We start from the raw sequence: 21,290 nt of genomic DNA, 5'->3' as shown, positions 1-21,290 counted from the left end.
GAAGCCAAGACTGGAGGCTCACTTGAGCCCAGGAGTTTGGGACTAGCCTGAGCAACACGGTGAAATCCCGTATCTACAAAAAACACAAAAATCAGGTGGGCATGGTAGCGCGCACCTGTAGTCCCAGCTACTCGGGAGCTGAGGTGGAAGGATCGTCTGAGTCCAAGTCAAGGCTGCAGTGAGCTGTGGTCCGCCACTCACTCCAGCCTGGGTGTCAGAGTGAGACTGTGTCTCAAAAAAAAAAAAAGAAAAGAAAAAGAAAAAAACCACATAAAATAAGTGTTCATCGACTGTTTCATATTATTGATAAGGCTTCCAGTCAACAGTCAGCTGTTAGTACGTTTTGGAGGAGTCAACAGCTATATGCAAATTTTCAACAGTGCAGGTGGCGGGGGCGGGCTGGCACTCTTAATCCCCACATTGCTCAATGGTCAACTGCATAACAAACCGATGTTTTTTCCTCATGGCTATAATAAAACAACATTACTGTAACGCCATTTCACTTCAAGTTGCAGTTTCCAGGAACTCACTGACAACATGAAATGAGGACTTTATGTATGCTGAAATTAAGAACACCTTTCATCAAAAGGTACTGCAAAGAGTGAAAAGACACACCACTAACTGGGAAAATATCACTGCAACACAGAACTGACCAAGAATTCGTGTCCAGAATATATAAAGACCATCACCAACAAGACAATACGGAAAGAAAACACCAAACTGAGCCAAAATGAACAAAGGAAGAAACATGAAAAGATGCTTCACTTCATCAGTTATTAGAGAAGTGCAACTTAAAACCACAAGGAGATACCACTTTTTATCCCCAGAGTGGCAGACAATACCAAGAGTTCCTGAGATGTGTGACAGCAATGAAAGAATAGCAATAAAATTAAATATATATAATTCGTTTTTTAAAAAAGAGTTCCTTCCTGAGATGTGGAGCTTGGCACACCCACTCTAAACAACAGTTACCCTCCTGCCCCTGATCACAGGCAAGCCACTCATGCACACGTGCCTGGGGAACAGGAGAATGCTCACAGCAAACACAGGGAACCAGGTGAATGGCCACCTACAGCACAAAACACAGTCAGTGACACATTTACAAAAAAAATACTGCCTGGCAAAGACAATGAATGCACTGACAGCAACACATAACACTGCGGCTGAACTCAGGACACACAGGCTGAGTAGAGACAGCAAGCCCATCAGGCTGTGGTGGGATTCGTTCATACGAAGCTCTCACACATGCAAGACCAACAGTACATTCAGGGAGACACATGCAGGTGGCAGGGAAAAAAAACAGTCAGAGCAGAGTCCTACACACAACCCCGGAGGGCCAGGATCTCCAGGTCAGGAGGGAGAGCAGCAGGAGGCACACAGGGACTGTTTTCCATAAAACAGGCACTGCTGCCTCAATGTATTATTATTCACATCTCACACGTTTTAAATGTTTCTTTGCACCTACTGAATGTTTAATAAGGTAGCAACAGCCTACCTTCCTTGGCTAAATTAGAAAGTTCTGTTTGGTGGTCCACAACGCCTTCGTTTGCTTCCTCCTCTTCAATTGTTTCCTCTTCGTCGTCCACTAAAATGGTTATCAGCGAGCGTCACTGAGAGGCAACACCACTTGCATGGCTGTTACTCATTATACACCATAAGGCTTCGAAATTATTTTGCATAGCTATTAAAGAAATTGAAACTGAGCTTTTAAACTTCTCAGGTTAAATTTGGAAATGATCATTTAATTAAATGAGCAGGAAACTGGAAGCGTATTTCCCCTTCCATTTCAGGCTGTGAATGACAGCCCTGGTTTTTCCACACATGGCAGACCTTCTTCAGGCCAACATATGGAATGCTGTCAACCCTCCTACCTTCCTGCAGAGCCCCACTGTGGAAAGCCCACAAGCATGCCATCCGGGATCACTGTGAACTCGTCATCGCCATCGCCCATCTCATGAGGCCCAGCCACATCAGCCTGACACTATGCTTGGCTCTCCTGTCCTCCACAATCACCAGCTCAAGCCCGCTCCGCTCTCTTCAGCCCTCCAGCCCTGAACCTCACACCTCACTCGCCATAGAGATCTTGGCTCCTGGCAGAGAAAAGAGCAGCAACCAGCATCCCCACAGCCAAACTCCCCCTGTCCACGGATCCTCTCCCCACCTGGGGGCCTGCACCGTCTCTCCTCTCAGCTGGCTCTTAACTTTTCTTCTCACAATCTAACATGACATCTCTCCCTTCCCACCATCAAAACTCCTCATTTCTTCACTACAAGACCCCCACTGCCCACCAAGAAGGCCTAGGCACCTGACCCCAACCACACAAGTCACTGGGCCTCCGGGTGCTGCCTTTTCTGACTGTACTCGACACCCTGGTGGCTCACGACAGGCCTGGCCATCTCCTCTTCTTGGAAACGCCTTCTGCCATTCCTTCTGCCTTCTGATCACTTGGTTTCCAGAGTGGAGAGCTTTGGAAAAGAAAAGTGAAGAAGACCTCGGGCGGTTAACTTGGCCTTCTCTGAGTTATCCTAAGACATCTTTAGGCATTAAATGGAAGCCAAATAAAGGTCTGTTTCAATACAGTTGAGCACCACATAACGACGTTTCTGCCAACAACGGACCGCATATGCAATGGGACCCTGTAAGACTGTAATACTGTATCTTTAAGTTAGCTTATCTATGTCAAGATATGTTTAGATGCACAAATACCACTATATTCCAATTACCCACAGTATTCAGGAGAGTCACGTGTGTGCAGGTTTGTAGCCAGCGGCACAGGCTGCACCATCTAGGTTTCAGTGAGTGCTCTGTACATTCACGTAACAACAAAATTGCCCAGCAACGCATCTCTCAGAATATATACCCATTGTTAAGAAACACATGACTGTACACAAATGTGCTCCTGAGAATGTGAGAAAATAAGGAAAGTGGAGATGTCAATCTACATAAAGCCAACCGCAGGTACCAGAGTACAGGCCAGAGAAAAGGTGTTCCTCATGAAGAAATGACCTAATCCTTTTCCAGGTAACAAGACAGACACAAACCTACGGTACTCTGTTGTGCTTCTCTTGTTGTCTGAAAGGCCAGGGTTCAATCCATCCCCAGTGCAGGATGGTATTATCTAGAATTCAGCACCAGGCCAGGTGTGGTGGCTGACACCTTTAATCCCAGTACTTTGGGAGGCTGAGGCGGGTGGATCACCTGAGGTCAGGAGTTTGAGACCAGCCTGGCCAACATGGTGAAACTCTGTCTCTACTAAAAATACAAAAATTAGCTGCATAGTGATCCGTGCCTGTAGTCTCAGCTACTCCAGAGGCTGAGGCAAGAGAATCACTTGGCAGGGGCTGAAAATGCCACCACAATGCCGTGCCAGTGCTGGGCCATGTGCCCGCAGGCTCCTCACTCATCTGCCACATTGCTGTTTCGTTTCTGTCATATGCAGCAGACCTGAATACCGCCAGTTTCATGCCAACAATCTGGTCAAACTCCCTATTGACTTCCAAATAAAAATCAATACATGGCCGGGCGCGGTGGCTCAAGCCTGTAATCCCAGCACTTTGGGAAGCCGAGGCGGGCGGATCACGAGGTCAGGAGAACGAGACCATCCTGGCTAACACGGTGAAACCCCGTCTCTACTAAAAATACAAAAAGAAATTAGCCGGGCGAGGTGGCGGGCGCCTGTAGTCCCAGCTACTCCGGAGGCTGAGGCAGGAGAATGGCGTGAACCCGGGAGGCGGAGCTTGCAGTGAGCCGAGATCGCGCCGCTGCACTCCAGTCTGGGCGACAGAGCGAGACTCCGTCTCAAAAAAAAAAAAAAAAAAAAAAATCAATACATACCAAAGATCAATCTTCAAAAATTTGGAAAAGTTAACACACTTCACCAAATCAAGCCAATAAACCCACACTGATGCTGATCAAAGAGCCGAAGGAGAAACTGCAGGCCTCACCTGGCACCTGACAGGAACCGCCACACAAACACCCAAGAAAGTTTCTCCAACCTCTCTACTCCTGCTCTCCACTCTGTCTCTAAAAATCCATTCTAGTCCTGAGGACTTCTGTACTCAATCCACATGGGTTTGGAAATAGGTCGTGGCCGGGGCTGTCCCCAGCTCACACACCCAGTGCTCAGGTATCTGTTCTCATCTGAACGAGGTGCCAACATCTAAAATTCACATGAGTTTCTCCTGAAATCCCAATGGCTGGCAACCATGGGTCTACCACAGGACATACCAGGGCCACTTCTCGAGGACAGGAAAAAGCCTGGCCCTGTGCCACAGAAGCATGGGGCCCCAACACTCTCCAAGATGCACCCAAGTTTCCAAACCTCACAAAAGCAGATACAACCATGTTGCTCCAGAAAACATCCCAAGTGCTCTAGAGATACCAAAAAGTACTCTCTACACTGAGCGACATCTGGAGAAATACAAAAGTTGAACTTTCCAACCAGCTGAAGATGACAAGACTAAACCCCAAGTCGCCACAGCTCTGTGTGATCTCATCAGCAGCGCTGCAGACAACAAAGATGGCACTGAGGGGGAACAGACCTTCGTCATCAGTCAAAGATACGCTAGCTTTTCTTTTTCTTCCAGATATTCCTGAATCCTGAAAGAAAGAAAGAAAAACCACAAGCATGAGATCCAAACACTCAGAATGGGAAACCAAGACAGAAGTGTCCATGGGACAGGGGAAAGCCCCAGGGCAAGCCTGCTGGGCCGCCCTTAGCCTCCATCTGGGGTCGGGCCAGGGCAGGGCAGTCAGGGAGCAAGGACATGATCAATGCTCACTGTGTTCAGCTGTCACTGCCAAATTAACAACGCACGTGAGACCAAGGCTATATGCACCAGTATATTTTCAAAGTAGACTGAGTCTATAATGAAAGGGATTAATAGGCCGGGCGCAGTGGCTCATGCCTGTAATCCTAGCACTTTGGGAGGCCAAGGCGGACGGAATGCCTGAGCTCAAGAGTTTGAGACCAGCCTGGGCAACATGGTGAAACCCCATCTCTACAAAAATACAAAAAAAAAAAAAAAAATTAGCCGGGCGTGGCAGTGTGCGCCTGTAGTCCCAGCTAGTCAGGAGACTGAGGCGGGAGAACTGCTTGAAACTGGGAGGCGGAGCTTGCAGTGGGCTGAGATCATGCCACTTCACTCCAGCCTGGGCGACAGAGACTCCGTCTCAAAAAAAAAAAAAAGAAAGGGGAGTAATAGTCACAGCCTATAAATTCCTCTGGATGAGAATGAAAAGGCCCACTCCACTGGAGCGGCTTCCACTCCTCACACACAGTACAGCGACAACCCCAAACTTACCAGAGAACACAGTACAGCGACAACCCCAAACTTACCAGAGAACACAGCACAGCGACAACCCCAAACTTACCAGAGAACACAGCACAGCGACAACCCCAAACTTACCAGAGAACACAGCACAGCGACAACCCCAAACTTACCAGAGAACACAGCACAGCGACAACCCCAAACTTACCAGAGAACACAGCACAGCGACAACCCCAAACTTACCAGAGAACACAGTACAGCAACAACCCCAAACTTACCAGAGAACACAGCACAGCGACAACCCCAAACTTACCAGAGAACACAGTACAGCGACAACCCCAAACTTACCAGAGAACACAGCACAGCGACAACCCCAAACTTACCAGAGAACTTTCCTGGAATGCATCAAATCCTTTAGGTCTCAATTCTTTCCCTAGAGAGACAAGAAGCACAGTTCATTCCCAAGACGCCCCATGCTTGGCGAGGGCGCCTCTGCTTTCCAGGCAGGGTCCTGCTGCCTCCACCCACGTGCAGGGAAAGGAGGGACACGTTGAGTTCTGCCTCTTCCTCCTCATCACGCAGGGCAGTGGTTTTTACTATCTTGTGGCTCTATGCCTTTCAGCAGCAGCCACCTCTCAGCCTCAGGTTCCTCATCAATAACGGGGAAACACAGTGCCCACCCTCCTGGGGGCATCCTCAGAGGCAAACGAAACAGTGAATGCTGCCGCCACTGGTGCTGCGCATATCCTAAGTGGAGTGGCACATAACAAGTGGAGGCAGCTGCTGAAGAAATATCAAAGGAAGAACGACATGGAGGCGTCACCCAGCCAGGCACCCAGGGATCCTCCTGCATGGCAAATGCCTCAAGGAGCTCCTCACTCACTGTCCAGGGACTGAACCCCAGTTCTGTGTCCCAGAGTTTATCAACTTGGGGGTGCTGACTCACACCAGCACATCTCAAAAGCACTGAAGCATAAAACTAGGATGGCCACACAAAGAGAAATGTAACAATCAGGCAGCTGGCTGATGAGCAGATGTCCTCTGTGGGAAGCCACAGTGCCAGGAGACTGCCTGCTGAGAAAAGAATCCGAACAAAGTACCACCCAAGCAGTGGTAAGCCTTTTTATAAAGGGTCATACCTCTCCTGGAAACTTTCTGTAAATTTAAGGCTTTCTTCCTTTTTTCTTCTAATTCTACTTGTAGTTTTATTTCCACAACCTAAATGCAAAGGATTAAATGAATAAGGACGTTACTAAGGATGGGAATTACAGACGTTCTGCATACAAAACACTAAAACACATAAGCAGAGTCTAAAAACAGTGTTTTCCAGCCTCGTCAGTTTGGTGCTTTTTCATTTATTTCATACTAACTACATCCTGCCCAGGTTCTATTAGGTGGTGAGATAAGAATTAAAATTTCAAAAAAGGAAAGCGAGCGACCAAGCGGCCGCTCTAGAAGTAACCATGGTGGTGACTTACGCTAACCCTGAAACAACAACGCCCAGAGGCCCTCCACGGCATGAAGCACCTCAGAGGGCGGCCACAGTTGAAGTGCATCAACCGTGCAAGACAGACGGAGGCATGAGCAGCTCATTCAAAGGCCAACGAGCAACAGTCCAGGAGAGTGCACACATTGCCGGCTCTGGCGCTCGAAAGCTTCCTAAGCAAGGTACTGAGCTCTGGTCTCGGGAAGCAGCCTCACCAGCTCCGACAGGCTGACTCTTAGGACCCCATGAAAACTGCGGCACTCGCCTGTTCGATATTCGACCAAAAGCACTCTATCTCGCGGGCCGTGGCGGCGGCTATCCGCCTCAGTCTGCTCTGCTCTTCCTTCTTCCCCCTTTCTTCACGGAGCTGCTTCTCCTCATGATGGCGCACCACAGTTCTAACGAGCTGGTGAATAAAAGTGCAAGAATTGTATGTTTTACTCTATGTCATGTTGGGAAAAAAAGGATATGTAACTTTTTAAAAATCTTCTCAGGCTAAAATTTATACAATTCACTGCCATATACATTCTTGTATGCTCTTAAGGTGGATTAGGAGAAATAGGACTACCAGCAAAAACCACTATCAATATTTTGCTTGACTTTTCTAGAAAGTGTTTTTATTTTTTGGCCGGGCGCGGTGGCTCAAGCCTGTAATCCTAGCACTTTGGGAGGCCGAGACGGGTGGATCACGAGGTCAGGAGATCGAGACCACCCTGGCAAACACGGTGAAACCCCGTCTCTACTAAAAAATACAAAAAACTAGCCGGGCGAGGCGGCGGGCGCCTGTAGTCCCAGCTACTCGGGAGGCTGAGGCAGGAGAATGGCGTAAACCCGGGGGGCGGAGCTTGCAGTGAGCTGAGATCCGGCCACTGCACTCCAGCCCGGGCGACAGAGCCAGACTCCGTCTCAAAAAAAAAAAAAAAAAAGAAAGTGTTTTTATTTTTTTCACTAAATACATTATTTTTCTCAAAACTAGAATACCATATTGTGCTATAATCTTCCTTCCCCGTTTAATAGATGATTAACATCTCTCCATGCAATAAACATGGGTCAGCATCTCATTTCATGAATGCTGCACCAGTTACAGAAATTATTGGGCTGGGATAATTCACATTTTTAAAGCTTTTGCTTTAAATTGTCAAACTGCTTTCTAAAAGTTTAGACACTCCACATACCCACCAACTGAACCTCAAACGGGTGGAGAGAATTAAGATGAGAAAAGCTCCAGAGCCCTGAGAGCACAATGGCTGTAACCCCCACGCCTGTTCTAGGGATGGAAATGTGCTCAACCACCGCCTGGACTCTGCGCACACGCCGTGCTCCCACTCAGCCTCCAGCGGGGCTCACTGTTGTCAATACAGGCCCTGATCAGGGTGGGCTGGTCTGCGGCCTTTCCCTGTATATCCCAGTGAGAGGCAGGAGGCACAGGGAGGGGCAGGCCTGGCTGCAGGTGCATCACTCAGCTGTTGCGAGATGGCCCTGGCCTGCGCCCTGTAGGTCCTGCACTGCTCTTCAGCCAACCCCACCAGCTCCCACTCCAGCCCATCAGCCAGCCCCCATCCATCCAGCCTGACATCCACATGTCCAGCCTGGCATCTACACATGTCTGGCCCCCTGCCCTGTCCAGCCTGGTGTCCACCATGTTCAGGACTATCTTCTTTGTGGAAAGGCTGGTTTAAGGAAGAATCTGGGTTTTTCTGAAATGCCTATGAATCTGACTTGAGACCCCTGACCCTCAGAACCCCACAGTTCTCACCCTGTGGTCTCAGCTTTTCTCTGCCTAACCAACATGAAGAGAGCAAGGGGGAGAATTCAGGGTAGGGAGTGGACAAGGCAGGGGACAGAGCACGAGGCCACAGCCTTAAGAGTACAGAAAATATGGCCGGGCGCGGTGGCTCAAGCCTGTAATCCCAGCACTTTGGGAGGCTGAGACGGGTGGATCACGAGGTCAGGAGATCGAGACCATCCTGGCTGACACGGTGAAACCCCATCTCTACTAAAAAATACGAAAACTTAGCCGGGCGAGGTGGCGGGCGCCTGTAGTCCCAGCTACTCGGGAGGCTGAGGCAGGAGAATGGCGTAAACCCGGGAGGTGGAGCTTGCAGTGAGCTGAGATCCGGCCACTGCACTCCAGCCTGGGCGACAGAGAGAGACTCCGTCTCAAAAAAAAAAAAAAAAAAAAAGAGTACAGAAAATATGAACAAGGACCCTACAGCCCAAGAAACAGAGGCGGCGACACGGTAATAAGGAAGACAAAGAAGGGCCATGGCTGTTCACACAGTGAAAGTACAGCTGCTTCCCACTGAAGCCTGGGGTTTCTAGAAATCGACCACTTGTTCTCACTTTTCTAGTGTTAGCAGTAGGGCCTCCAGAGTCTTCCAAGGACTCTGCACCTGCTTTGGCAACAGTTAGGAGAAAATAAATTCTCAGCCGAAACTAAAGAGAAAGCTAGACTAGAAGCCCAGGAGGAAGAGCAGGAGGTGGTGCGGCCAGGCAGGAAAGCCTGGGACAGCCCCTTGCTGCCCCTTGACTGACACCAGGGGCCTTCTAACTCTCAGCCTCTCAGCTCCCTGAACAGCCCCAGCCACCAGCCTGGACCTGCAGCACTGGAGATATCCTAACTCCAACTGGCAGGCAAAGCCAGGCAACAAAGGGAAGCTAAATCCACACCAGTGCAGAAGTGCGGGAGCACAGGCTTGATTCCAACAATGCATGCTGGGCTCTGAAGACACCACCTCAGACTTAATTACACGGCACAGTTATTCTCCAAACAACAGGGAAGTCTCCTTCCCAGACTTCACAAGTCAAGGTCTTCAGAGTGAGTCTGCCAGGCACGGTGGTTCACGCCTGCAATCCCAGCACTCCAGGAAGCTGAAGCGAGCAATCGCTTGAGCCCAGGATTCAAGACCCGTCTGGGTAATGTGGCAAAAAACACAAAAATTAGCTGGGCATTCCAGCCTGGACAACAGAGCGAGACCCTGTCTGAAAAAAAAATAAGAAAAAAAAGTGGGTCTGGAGTCCTGCCCACCATTTACAGCACCGCAAACTCGAGCTCCCACCAACGCACACAGCACAGCAGCGCCACACATTCCAACCCACCTTCTTCGCAGCGGCCACCTTCCACCTCCTCTCCTGGGCAAAGTCTGTGGCCATCCACTGCATCTCCTCCAGCAGATAGTCCCAGTGGGCCTTGGGCCGTGGGGCCTCCTGCAGCTTCGGCAGACGCCTCTGGGACCACAGACCTGCTTTCCTCAGCTCCGCGACGCGCTGATGCACCTGGTTCTCCTGCAGGTGATATACAGGGGATGGTGGGGTCGGCATGTGATGAGTGTGTTCCACCAACTCACACACCAGAAATCTGAAGCCCTATTATGTAAAAGGCTCAGTCAGGCACTAGGAAGACAGAAAGCTCAAGGTCCCAGTTTAATATCAAAGGTAAGACTCAAACACAAAGGTCAAAGTGGTTCTAGGAGAAGTCGAGGAGCGTGTGACCTTTCCAGGAGCCTTAGAAGCTGGAGCGCCGGGCGCGGTGGCTCAAGCCTGTAATCCCAGCACTTTGGGAGGCCGAGGCGGGTGGATCACGAGGTCAGGAGATCGAGACTATCCTGGCTAACATGGTGAAACCCCGTCTCTACTAAAAATACAAAAAACTAGCTGGGCGTGGTGGCGGGCGCCTGTAGTCCCAGCTACTTGGGAGGCTGAGGCGGGAGAATGGCATGAACCCGGGAGGCGGAGCTTGCAGTGAGCCCAGATCACGCCACTGCACTCCAGCCTGGGAGACACAGCGAGACTCCATCTCAAAAAAAAAAAAAAAAAAAAAAAGAAGAAGCTGGAGCAACTGTCCTGCCCCAGCTCTATAAAACAGACTAAAACTTTAAAACCGTATGTTTCTACCAAAGTGCTTACAAGGGAAACCATAGGATGCCTGGAATTTGCTTCTAAATAATCTGGAAGGGAGTGGAATAAACGAAATGAGACTAGCTACATATTGATCACTGTGATAAAATCAGATAATGGGGAACATGGGGTTTATAACACTCTATTTTGATACACGATTCTTTTAATTCCCCTAATGAAGTTGAACAAAATAAACGCTTAGTCATCCAACCCCAAGTAAGTGCTAAGGGCTGGGTAGTGACTCTCAAGGACAGGGCTGCAGACCAGTGGCTGCAGGGACCTCACAGCCTGCAGGGCCCCAGCGTTCAAGCTTGTCCCTCTCAGCCTGACTCCTACACATGACCTCTCCCACCCTCGTCTACTGCCCGTATGAAAGCAGCCCAAGACTGCAGGTTTTATCACAAAAACACAGACTTCCTCCATGAGTCTGCTTCCAACAGAAAAGGCTAACCCTTGGTTTTCATCTTGTCTCTACTGATTCCCAAGCCATGTTGAATTGACCAGGCATTCAGTTTTACCCTATCACATTCTTGACAATTAAAACTAAATGTGCTTCACCGACTGGAGTACATTTTACAACTTTCTTAAGCATGCTTACCAGCGTTATCTGTTCTGTCAGCGTATCCTGAGAACTGTCTTGGGACGAGGTGGCATTCTGAGCAGGACTCTGTGGTTTGGTGGGGGCAGATGCCGCCACCCCTGGGGTCCGGGAAGTGACTGGAGACAGTGCCTTGTTGGTTGCTGAGGAGGGTCTATTTATTGGCGAGGACCGAGCAGGTGAGGGTCCTGGGCCGGAGCCACTCACGGGTGCCAGGGACGAGGTAGAAGAGGTGGGCAGAGGCCGTGGGCAGGGCGGGGCAGGGTCCACAGGGAGCCTTGTCGATGCCACCGTCTAAAGGGCAGAGCACAAGTGGAGCAAGGTGAAGAAAAGATGTCAGGGCAGCCCACGGTGCCAAATACCAGAGCACCCACAGCATCAGAGACGCACACTGCCAGTACCTTCCACTCCATGACAATGCAAGCAAACAAATCACATCACATCCACGGCCCAACACTAACGTGTCCACAAACAAATAATACATCCTTCTACTTCCACAAAACCAAACAGGAGTTTTCATCATGAACTATCTTTAGGCCATGCCCAGTGGCTCATGCCTGTAATTCCAACACTTTGGGAGGCCGAAGTGGGAGGATCGCTTGAGCCCAGGAGTTTGAGATGAGCCTGGGCGACGAAGTAGGACCCCATCTCTACAAAAAAATTTAAAAATTAGCCAGGTGTGGTGGTGTGTGCCTTTGGTTGCAGCTACACGGGAGGCTGAGGTGGGAGGATTGCTTGAGCCTGAGAGGTTGAGGCTGCAGTGAGTCATATTTGTGCCACTATACTCCAGCCTGGGCAACAAAGCAAGACCCTGTCTCAAGAAAATATAACGTAACGTAACATAACGTAACGTAACGTAACATAACATAACATACAAATTCAGTGTGCCTCTCTCATGGCAGATGGGCTATAAGGGTTAAAAAATTCTCCTCAGTCCAGGCACAGTGACTCACATCTGCAATCCCAGCACTTCTGGAGGCCGAGGTGGGTGGATCACCTGAGGTCAGGAGTTCGAGACCAGCCTGACCAACATGGAGAACCCTCATCTCTACTAAAACTACAAAATTAGCCAGGCATGGTGGCACATGCCTATAATCCCAGCTACTCAGGAGGCTGAGGCAGGAGAATTGCTTGAACCCAAGAGGTGGAGGTTGTGGTGAGCTGAGATCACGTCATTCCGCTCCAGCCTGGGGAACAAGAGCAAAACTCTGTCTCAAAAAAAAAAGTCCTCCTCTTCGCACCACCTCAACAACAGACTGAATTAAATTCACAGAGAACTGTTGCTGGGGACAGAGAGCAGGGATGATGAGCTGAGTGCAGATTCATACAAGATTCAGCCCATTCAAAAGCTGAAGGGAGACAAAGAACCGCTAGAACACACTCTCTCTGAGTGACTGTCCCATGGCATGGGTTTCTTTTCTTCACAGCCGCAGCACTGTACCCCGGCTGGCCACAGGCTTTTGGAAATGAAGCTTTATTAGAGCACAGCCACATTCACTTATGTGCTGTCTGTGCGTGGCTGTGTCTTCACTTCCGCCACAGAAACTGAACAGTCCGCAAAGCCAGAACATTTATTACCTGGCCCTTGACTGAGAAAGTGTGCCCATCCTGCTCAACCTAGAAGTAACAGGTTCCTACAGACTTTGTAAAGGCTTCTTTAAAATCATTTTCCAGGCTAGGTGTGGTGGCTCACGCCTATAATTCCAGCATTATGGGAGGCCAAGGAGGGTGGATTAGTTGAGATCAGCAGTTTGAGACCAGCTTGGCCAACATGGCAAAAGCTCATCTCTACTAAAAAGTAAAAAAAAAAAAAAAAAAAAAATAGTTGCCTAAGCATGCACAAGATATTACATGCATTGTAAAATGATCAGTAAATGATTTCCTGTACCGTTGTTCTTAAGGAGATAATATAAAGTCATTTAGAGAGCTAAATTGTGAAATACATCATTTCTCTGCTGGAAAAAAAAAAAAAAAAAAAAAGACTAGTAGGGCATGGTGGCGCACACCTGTAGTCCCAGCTATTCAGGAGGCTGAGGCAGAAGAGTTTGAACCCAGGAGGCAGAGGTTGCAGTGAGCCAAGATTGCGCCACTGCACTCCACCCTGAGGGACAGAGTGAGACTCTGACTCAAAAAAAAAAAAGATAAGATAAAATAAAATCATTTTCCACAGCTGGTTTTTTCAGTAATTACAGGCAGGTAAATTAAATCTAAGAAAAACCACAGAGCTGCTTTAAGTCAGTATGTGGCTTGATGTGAGGAAGTGTTCAAAATAGAATCATTTCCACAAAAACCTAAAGCAAGCAATGTAAGGCCTAGAAGAGCTCAGTGCCCCGACATGTGTCGCCTTTCTCAGAGTGGGTGCACTAGGGTTCACTGCAGACTTGCACAAAAGGCTCCCAAGCACAGCCCCACCAGTCACTGGCTTTTCTGGCCTCCATTTTTTTAAATCTATAAAATGGAGATAATAAACATTCTACATCATAACGTTGTCAGGTAAAGGAAATAAATAATGCCAATAAATCGCTCATCACAGTGCTTGACACCACACCTCACAAGTGATGAGTAAGTGATAGCTATTATCGTTACTATTATTTCATCATTATATACTTAAGACTTTGCCATAAATCTCAAACATAAAGAACCTGCAGGCCGGGTGCGGTGGCTCAGGCCTATAATCCCAGCACTTTGGGAGGCCAAAGCCGGCGGATCACCTGAGGTCGGGAGTTCAAGACCAGCCTAACAAATATGGAGAAACCTCGTCTCTACTAAAAACACAAAACTAGCCGGCATGGAGGCACATGCCTGTAATCCTAGCTACTAGGGAGCTGAGGCAGGAGAATCGCTTGAACCCAGGAGGCGGAGGTTGTGGTGAGCCGAGATCGGGCCATTGCACTCCAGCCTGGGTAACAAGAGCGAAACTCCGTCTAAAAAAAAAAAAGAAAAGAAAAAGAACTTTTAGCTTGGGCAGCATGGCGAAATCCCATCTCTACAACAATACAAAAATCAGCCAGGTGTAGTGGTGTGTGCCTGTAGTCCCAGCTATTCAGGGGGCAGAGGCAGGAGGAACATCTGAGCCCAGGAAGTAGAGGCTGCGGTGAGCAGAGATTGTCCCACTGCATTCCAGCCTGGGTGACAGAGCCAGAACCTGTTTCAAAACAAACAAAAACCCTGAACTCAAAGCCCACCTAGGAAATTCCTTTGTTAGTGAGGAAGAGGGTAAAAGGGAAGACCCTGCAGTGGGCTCCCCACGCCCTGACGTGCATCAAACAGAACTAAGAGGGCTGAGAGCCCTCCCCGGCCTCCCTGTCAGTGCCCTGTTGACAGCTGGCATCCAGGCTGTGGCATTTCGCTACTCCTTAGAAACCAAAACCAGTTTACTGTGGACATTCCAAAACCGCACTGGGTAAAATTCACCAGTGGGGGAGGAGGGGCATTTTAACTACCTGAAACATGTATCAAGCTGGATCAGTAATGCCTTACACACGTGTATCAAGCTGGCTCATTAACACCTTACACACGTGTATCAAGCTGGATCAGTAACGCCTTACACACGTTTGCAGAGCATAGAGCATCCCAAAAGCAGCAAAGCAGGCACCCAGGGAGCACGTCTGGTGGGTGGTGTGCAGCGTGGTTTTGCACTCACATGGAGCTAAGGTCAAGCCCCGCTCGTCACTTCATCGCCACGTAACTTGGGGCCAGCCCCAGAACCTCTGACTATTTGTCTCCACACTAGTAGAATGGGTCGCTGCCACCTACCTGAGAGTTGCTGGGCAGATCATAAGGGATAACTGACACTATGCCCTTCACACAACATGTGGGTGAGTAAGCAGGGGCCCATGGTACTAAGAGTGACAATAATAACAGTTGTCTCTTATTATTATTATTATTTTTTTTTTTTTGAGACGGAGTCTCACTCTGTCACCCAGGCTGGAGTACAATGGTGCGATCTCAGCTCACTGCAACCTTTACCTCCTGGGTTCAAGTGATTCTCCTGCCTAAGCCTTTGAAGTAGCTTGGACTACAGGCATGTGCCACCACACCTGGCTAATTTTTGTATTTTTAGTAGAGACAGGGTTTCACCATGTTGGCCGGGTTGGTCTCGAACTCCTGAGCTCAGGTGATCCACCCACCTCAGCCTCCCAAAGTGCTGGGACTACAGGCGTGAGTCACCAAACCTGGCCCTGTTCTCTATTACTTTAATAAAGGTAATATCATAGAGCCAAATAAAACTATAGTGCAAGTACTGAATTAACTAATTGTTCTAAATTGGGGGAGCAAGCTGCTAAGAGAAAATATACAAATTACAGTGTGACACCCTGTCTAACAACCAGGCAGTCCATTTTCTTTTTTTCCTGTATCTTTTCTCATACCTGTGGCAGGGAGGAAAGCTGAGAGGGCTGCACCTGCACCTTCCCAGGCGTGGGAACGTGGAGGGCCAGCGGTGCAGGCTGCGAGGGAGGGATGGGGAGTTGGCTGCTGGGGGGTGCAGGGATGGGAACATTGGGCTGCTGAGTCTTCACCGGGATTTGGAGCTGTGTCTGGGCCTCCACTGCTTGCGGCTGCTGTGCAAACTGCAGCGCAGAGGAGAGGGCTGCGGTGGGAACACCGGCTGGGGGCAGTCTCCCGGGCAGCTGCGGCAGTGGGGTGTGCAAGCTGGCGGCGTTCTGCACGGGAGGCCCCGTGGAGGGGTCATACTGCTGCTGACTCTGCCTCTGTCCAGTGAGCTGCGCGGCCTGCGGCGTGGGGGGCATTCCTCCTGCAAAATAAGAAAAGCACCAAGAGCACTGATTCCCAAGTGTGGCAGCTTCTACCAGTGAGTCACAAGGAAACATGTCTGACACCCCGGTGCTTATCCAAGACCTACCACACTCACACAAGAAGTCGGCCACAACTGAGCACACACAAAAGGAAAGAGAGGCGCTTGACCTTTGCAAGTCAGCATCAAGCAAAACAAGCACCAGATCACCACAGGGCATCCCCACAACGCGGCAATTAGGAAAAACACAGGAGTAAAAATTGTTGAAAGACACTATGACAAAGTGACGTGTGGCTCCCATTAGTGTGGCAAGAACATGTCTCCAGGGGCTTTGCATATGATATGGACTGGGACTCAGAGAAGTATCTCAATTTCAGGCACCCCACTGCAAACACGCTACCTCCACTGCCCAAGTTTGAGTCTGGTGCTGGTTTCTGGAACCGCAGTGTACCGCCTGCTCCTGAGTGGGGAGCTGGCTCTGCTGCTGGGCCTTACCTTGTGCGGTCGGCATTAGCTGCTGGAGAGGAACGCCTGCGTCCGCCCCCGGGTGCTGGAAAACTACCCCTTGGTGACCCACTTCAAGGCGAGGCCTCTTAGACTGCTCTAGAATAATTTTCAAAAAAGGTGCAGTTTGATGTAAAAATAAAACCAGAAAAGTAGTAGAAAAAAACATGTGTGTTTTTATCATCTTTGAACAGGGAGGCCTTTCTATACATTAACTAAAATCCAGAAGCCATAAAAGATAAGGCTGATAAATACAATTTCTCATTAAAATGTTGCCAATATAAGAAAAAGCTTCATAACAAGGCCAGGGACAAGCAACAACCCAAGAGGCAACACTGCAACGCGTGCGACGGACAGAGTGGGACTCGCTCAGCACTTGGAAAGCACAAGCACACGAGGAGCACCACAAGCACACGAGGAGCACCACAAGCACACAGACGAGAGCATGGAGAGCGAGCAGTGGGGCAGACTCACAGATGCCCAGCACACAGGGAATGAGGCTGCACAGCGTGCTCAAAACTAAAGAAATCCAAATCAGAACAAGGATTTTTTCACCCATCAGAGCAATGAGGATTAAATGACTTATACCTAATAAAACGATCAAAATGTGAAAGAACCAGCCATTGCTGATGGCAGTGAAAACTGGCCCTGTCCTTTTGGTGGGCAACTGAGCACCATCATTACCTAACTACACCTGCGCTTTGATGTAGCAATTTCATTTCCAGGCATTTTTCCTTTAGATATATTGACAGACAGTCGGGTGCGGTGGCTCACGCCTACAATCTCAGCACTTCAGGAGGCTGAGGTGAGAAGACTTGAGCCCAGGAGTTCGAGACCAGCCTGGGCAACATAGTGGGACCCTGACTGTAGCCAAAATGCAAAAAGGCTTGCATGGAGCCAGGCGTGGTGGCGGCGCCTGTAGTCCCAGCTACTCAGGAGGCTGAGGCAGAAGATTTGCTCGAGGCTGAAGTGAGCCATGATGATGCCATTGCACTCCGGCCTGGGTGAGCCAGACCCTATCTCAAAAAATAAGGAGATACACAGACTGATAAACATGTAGGAAAAAAAAACATGAGACTACATGTTCAATCCTCAGTTCACTGTAACAGATAAAATGTGGCACTAACAGATGAACATTGACAAGGATCTGACTGATAAAGAACCAACCATCCCCATGATGGAACAGCACGTGGCACTGAGAGAGGGGTTATGACTTGAAGAGATGGCCTTTTCAGTTAATATTCTTAGACATAACAACATACATACAATCCGATCGCATCTGAACTTTTTCAAAGTATCACATATGTAACAATGCTTGTGTATGGAGAGGAAGGTCTGTGAGACAGAATATGCGAAACAAACATTAACGGTGGTTACTGCTGTGGCTGGGGAGTGGGCAGGTACCAAGCCAGAGGTAGGCTTAAGTTATACTCTACTGAACTGTTGAAGTCTTTTATATAAAAATGTATTAAGTTTATTATTTGAAAAAAATCAGCTTAAAAATATGACAACTTCAGAAAGCAGATGATTTTGTGTTGAGCTACACTGTGGTGACTCAAGAGCCTACAAATGCATACAGAAAATCAATATGGAATATACCTGCTCAACTGAAAAAGTCCTCACCTCAAGACACAGAAAAATTCACATAAATATTGTTCAGCTGATAATCACTATAAGAGAGGTTAATTTTCAAAGTAGGAAGAAATCAAGTTCAGCAACTACTCTTCAGAAACTCATGGCAACTGTACCTCGGCAGCCCAAGAAGAGGGGGGCATTCCAAAGGCCACGCTAGCTGTGCCCTGACATACCTGCCATACCTGTGGAGGGCATCGCCTGCTGCCTCTTAAACAGGTCCGTCTCTACTGTGCTTCCGGCCCCTGCTACCAGGCTCCCTGCGAGGGCTTGCTGCTGGGAAAAAAGATGAAAACATGAAGGCCATTACAAAAATAAACTCAAACCATCATAATTATCCCAAACATCGACCTCATTCCTTTTTAATAACATAAATGTTATCTACCCCGTGTCTTTAAATATACATGCGTAATGTATATTTATGTATAATAAACAATTTAAAGTTCTAACTTACCTCTGGAGGAAAAAAGACTTGTAAAAGACATATTATTCTGGTTTTAATGGAATTTCAAATCAATGCAAACCTACAGTCCTTGGGAAACTAACTAGCTTTGCATACTGGATGATAACAAAAGGCCTAATGCTGGGAAACATGAGTTTCAGTTCTGAGACAAAGCTCAGCCGACCCGTCAGTCACACTGCCCAGCATAACTTCACATCCAAAAACACCAAATAATAAAAAGGTTAAATTGCCTTTCTACTGGAAAATGACACTAAAACCCCAATTAATAACTATCTAATTAACTTAGATTTTGTTTGTTTGTTTTTGAGACAGAGTCTCACTCTGTTGCCCAGGCTGGAGTGCAGTGGTGCAATCTCGGCTCAGTGTAACCTCTGCCTCCCAGGTTCAAGCCATTCTCCTGCCTCAGCCTCCTGAGTAGCTGGGACTACAGGCGCCTGCCACCACGCCCGGCTAATTTTTTGCATTTTTAGTAGAGACAGAGTTTCATTGTGTTAGCCAGGATGGTCTTGATCTCCTGACCTCGTGATCCACCCGCCTTGGCCTCCTAAAGTGCTGGGATTACAGGTGTGAGCCACTGCACCCAGCCAACTTAGATCTTTAAAATGATATTTTTATAGTTAGCACCCTACTTGAGACATACATACGTGAGATACATAGAGATATAAATAGACAGATGTTATTTAAAATGTTTAAAGTGAAAAAAAGCCATCACCAGGAGTGGTGGCTTACGCCTGTAATCCCAACATTTTGGAAGGCTGAGGTGGGAGGATCGCTTGAGGTCAAGAGTTCAAAACCAACCTGGGCAACACAACGAGATCCTGTCTCTACAAAAATATAAAAATTAAAATATTAGCCAGGCATGGTGGCACACACCTGTAGTCCTAGCTACTCAGGAGTCTTGAGCCCAGGAGTTTGAAGCTACAGTGATCTAGGACTATGTCACTGCACTCTGCATTCCAGCCTGGACAACAAAGTAAGACCCCATCTTTAAAAAAAATAAAATGAAAGAAGCCAATCTGAAAAGGTGACATGCTACATGATCCTAACTCTATGATGTCTTGGAAAAAGCAAAACTATAGAGACAACAAAAAGATGAGTGGTTGCCAGGTGCAAAGTAGCAGGGAGGAGGTAAACAGGCAGAGCACGGGAAATTTTTAGAGCAGTGAAACTATAGTACTATGCTAATGACAAGGCACTGAAGGCTCACCAAGGGCAACAAACGTACCGTCTGGAGGGGGACACGGATATAAAGGAGGCTGTGCACATGGGGTTGGGGGCAACGGGGTATGTAAAAAAATCTCTGTTCCTTCCTCTCAATTCTGCCATGAACCTAAAACTGCTTTTAAAAAATCATGGTTTTTAAAAGTTTACATGGAAAGCTACTGGCATGTTCTCTTATGAAGACAGAAACCAGCCAACTCTTGGTCAGCACAGACTCAACCCTAACCCTCTTCCATCTGGTCACCATCCTCGCAATTAAAGTAAATGCTAAGAACTTAATTACTAGTTACTAAGAACTTAAATCACTCAAAAATATTCATTCTACTTAGTGAGACATTTTAAACGTAAAAGTTACAGATACCTAAACAAAGTAACTGTTCAGTGAGAGGGAGCTGTTTGAACCAACTGCCACACAAGGCCCACCAGGCAGCCACCACCAGCCATGCCAGAGACTCTGTACACACATGGGGAGAGGCTTAGAAGAGTTACTAAAAGGAAAAATCAGCCCCAATACAGCATATGTAAGAGGAAGGCACTGCCATTTACATCTAACCAAGATGGAAAAGGAAAGACGACGAAAGGGACAGAGGGGATGGACAAAGAGAGGGTGGCAAGAAAGGAAAGAATGCTTTGAAAACAATGGCCTGGCAGTGCTCACCTCTGGGGCAGCATTACAGATGACACGATGTGTGTGTGTGTGCATTTCTAAATTTCCCAAATGTTCTATAATGAGCATGTATGACTAATGTAATCAAAAGAAAAGAATATATTTTAATTTAACAAAACTTGATAAAGGGCTCTTTGTCCAGAAATGGCCAAGTACTTCCTATCGGGTCAAACATAATCCAGGTAACAAGGCCGGGCGCGGTGGCTCACGCCTGTAATCCCAGCACTTCGGGAGGTGGAGGTGGGTGGATCACAAGGTCAGGAGATCAAGATCATGGTGAAATCCTGTCTCTACTAAAAATACAAAAAAAAAATAGCCGGGTGCGGTGGCGGGCGCCTATAGTCCCAGCTACTCAAGAGGCTGAGGCAGGAAAATGGCGTGAACCCGGGAGGCGGAGCTTGCAGTGAGCTGAGATTGCACCACTGCACTCCAGCCTGGCGACAGAGCAAGACTCCATCTCAAAAAAAATAAAATAAAATAAAATAAACATAATCCACGTAAACATAAACTCTAGATGAAACACAAAAAAATATGAAAAGGTAGGCCAGTGATACAGGAGGGGAAATGATACTTGCAAGAAGGGAATGGAACATGGCAAGGTTTCCAGTTTCATGGCATTTGGCATGAGGGCAGCCCCAGCCTGTGCTCTACGGAACAGCTCAAACCTAAAGACACATAGCATCTCACGGGCTTGAACAAGAGGACAAAGAGCAGGAGACAGTTGGAAAAGGAGGCCCCATATTCTCTCCCTAACCTCCACCTAAACCATGTACACAAAAACAGAATCCAAGCGAAG

At 48.1% G+C, this 21,290-nt stretch overlaps 1 protein-coding gene across 34 annotated transcripts in view; it reads right to left on the bottom strand.

Moving 5' to 3' along the window:
• Nucleotides 1-21,290, bottom strand: part of EP400 (E1A binding protein p400) — a 135,017-nt gene that overhangs the window by 81,828 nt on the left and 31,899 nt on the right. For 6 of the 34 annotated variants that reach the window (XM_065525078.2, XM_065525082.2, XM_065525092.2 and 3 more), the window contains 10 exons: nucleotides 18,320-18,419; nucleotides 16,503-16,610; nucleotides 15,622-16,007; nucleotides 11,252-11,545; nucleotides 9,856-10,041; nucleotides 7,022-7,162; nucleotides 6,410-6,488; nucleotides 5,654-5,703; nucleotides 4,542-4,599; nucleotides 1,496-1,585 (listed from right to left, as the gene is read on the bottom strand). In XM_065525078.2, the coding sequence (XP_065381150.1) occupies nucleotides 1,496-1,585; nucleotides 4,542-4,599; nucleotides 5,654-5,703; nucleotides 6,410-6,488; nucleotides 7,022-7,162; nucleotides 9,856-10,041; nucleotides 11,252-11,545; nucleotides 15,622-16,007; nucleotides 16,503-16,610; nucleotides 18,320-18,419 (1,492 nt within the window). The remainder of the gene's footprint in view (nucleotides 1-1,495; nucleotides 1,586-4,541; nucleotides 4,600-5,653; nucleotides 5,704-6,409; nucleotides 6,489-7,021; nucleotides 7,163-9,855; nucleotides 10,042-11,251; nucleotides 11,546-15,621; nucleotides 16,008-16,502; nucleotides 16,611-18,319; nucleotides 18,420-21,290) is intronic. The other 28 variants (XM_065525080.2, XM_065525088.2, XM_074008458.1 and 25 more) reach the window with 15 other exon arrangements.

The sequence above is a fragment of the Macaca fascicularis genome, chromosome 11, assembly GCF_037993035.2.
Source record: "Macaca fascicularis isolate 582-1 chromosome 11, T2T-MFA8v1.1".
In the NCBI taxonomy this organism is placed as follows: Eukaryota; Metazoa; Chordata; class Mammalia; order Primates; family Cercopithecidae; genus Macaca; species Macaca fascicularis.
This window is presented reverse-complemented; position numbering and strand designations above follow the sequence as displayed.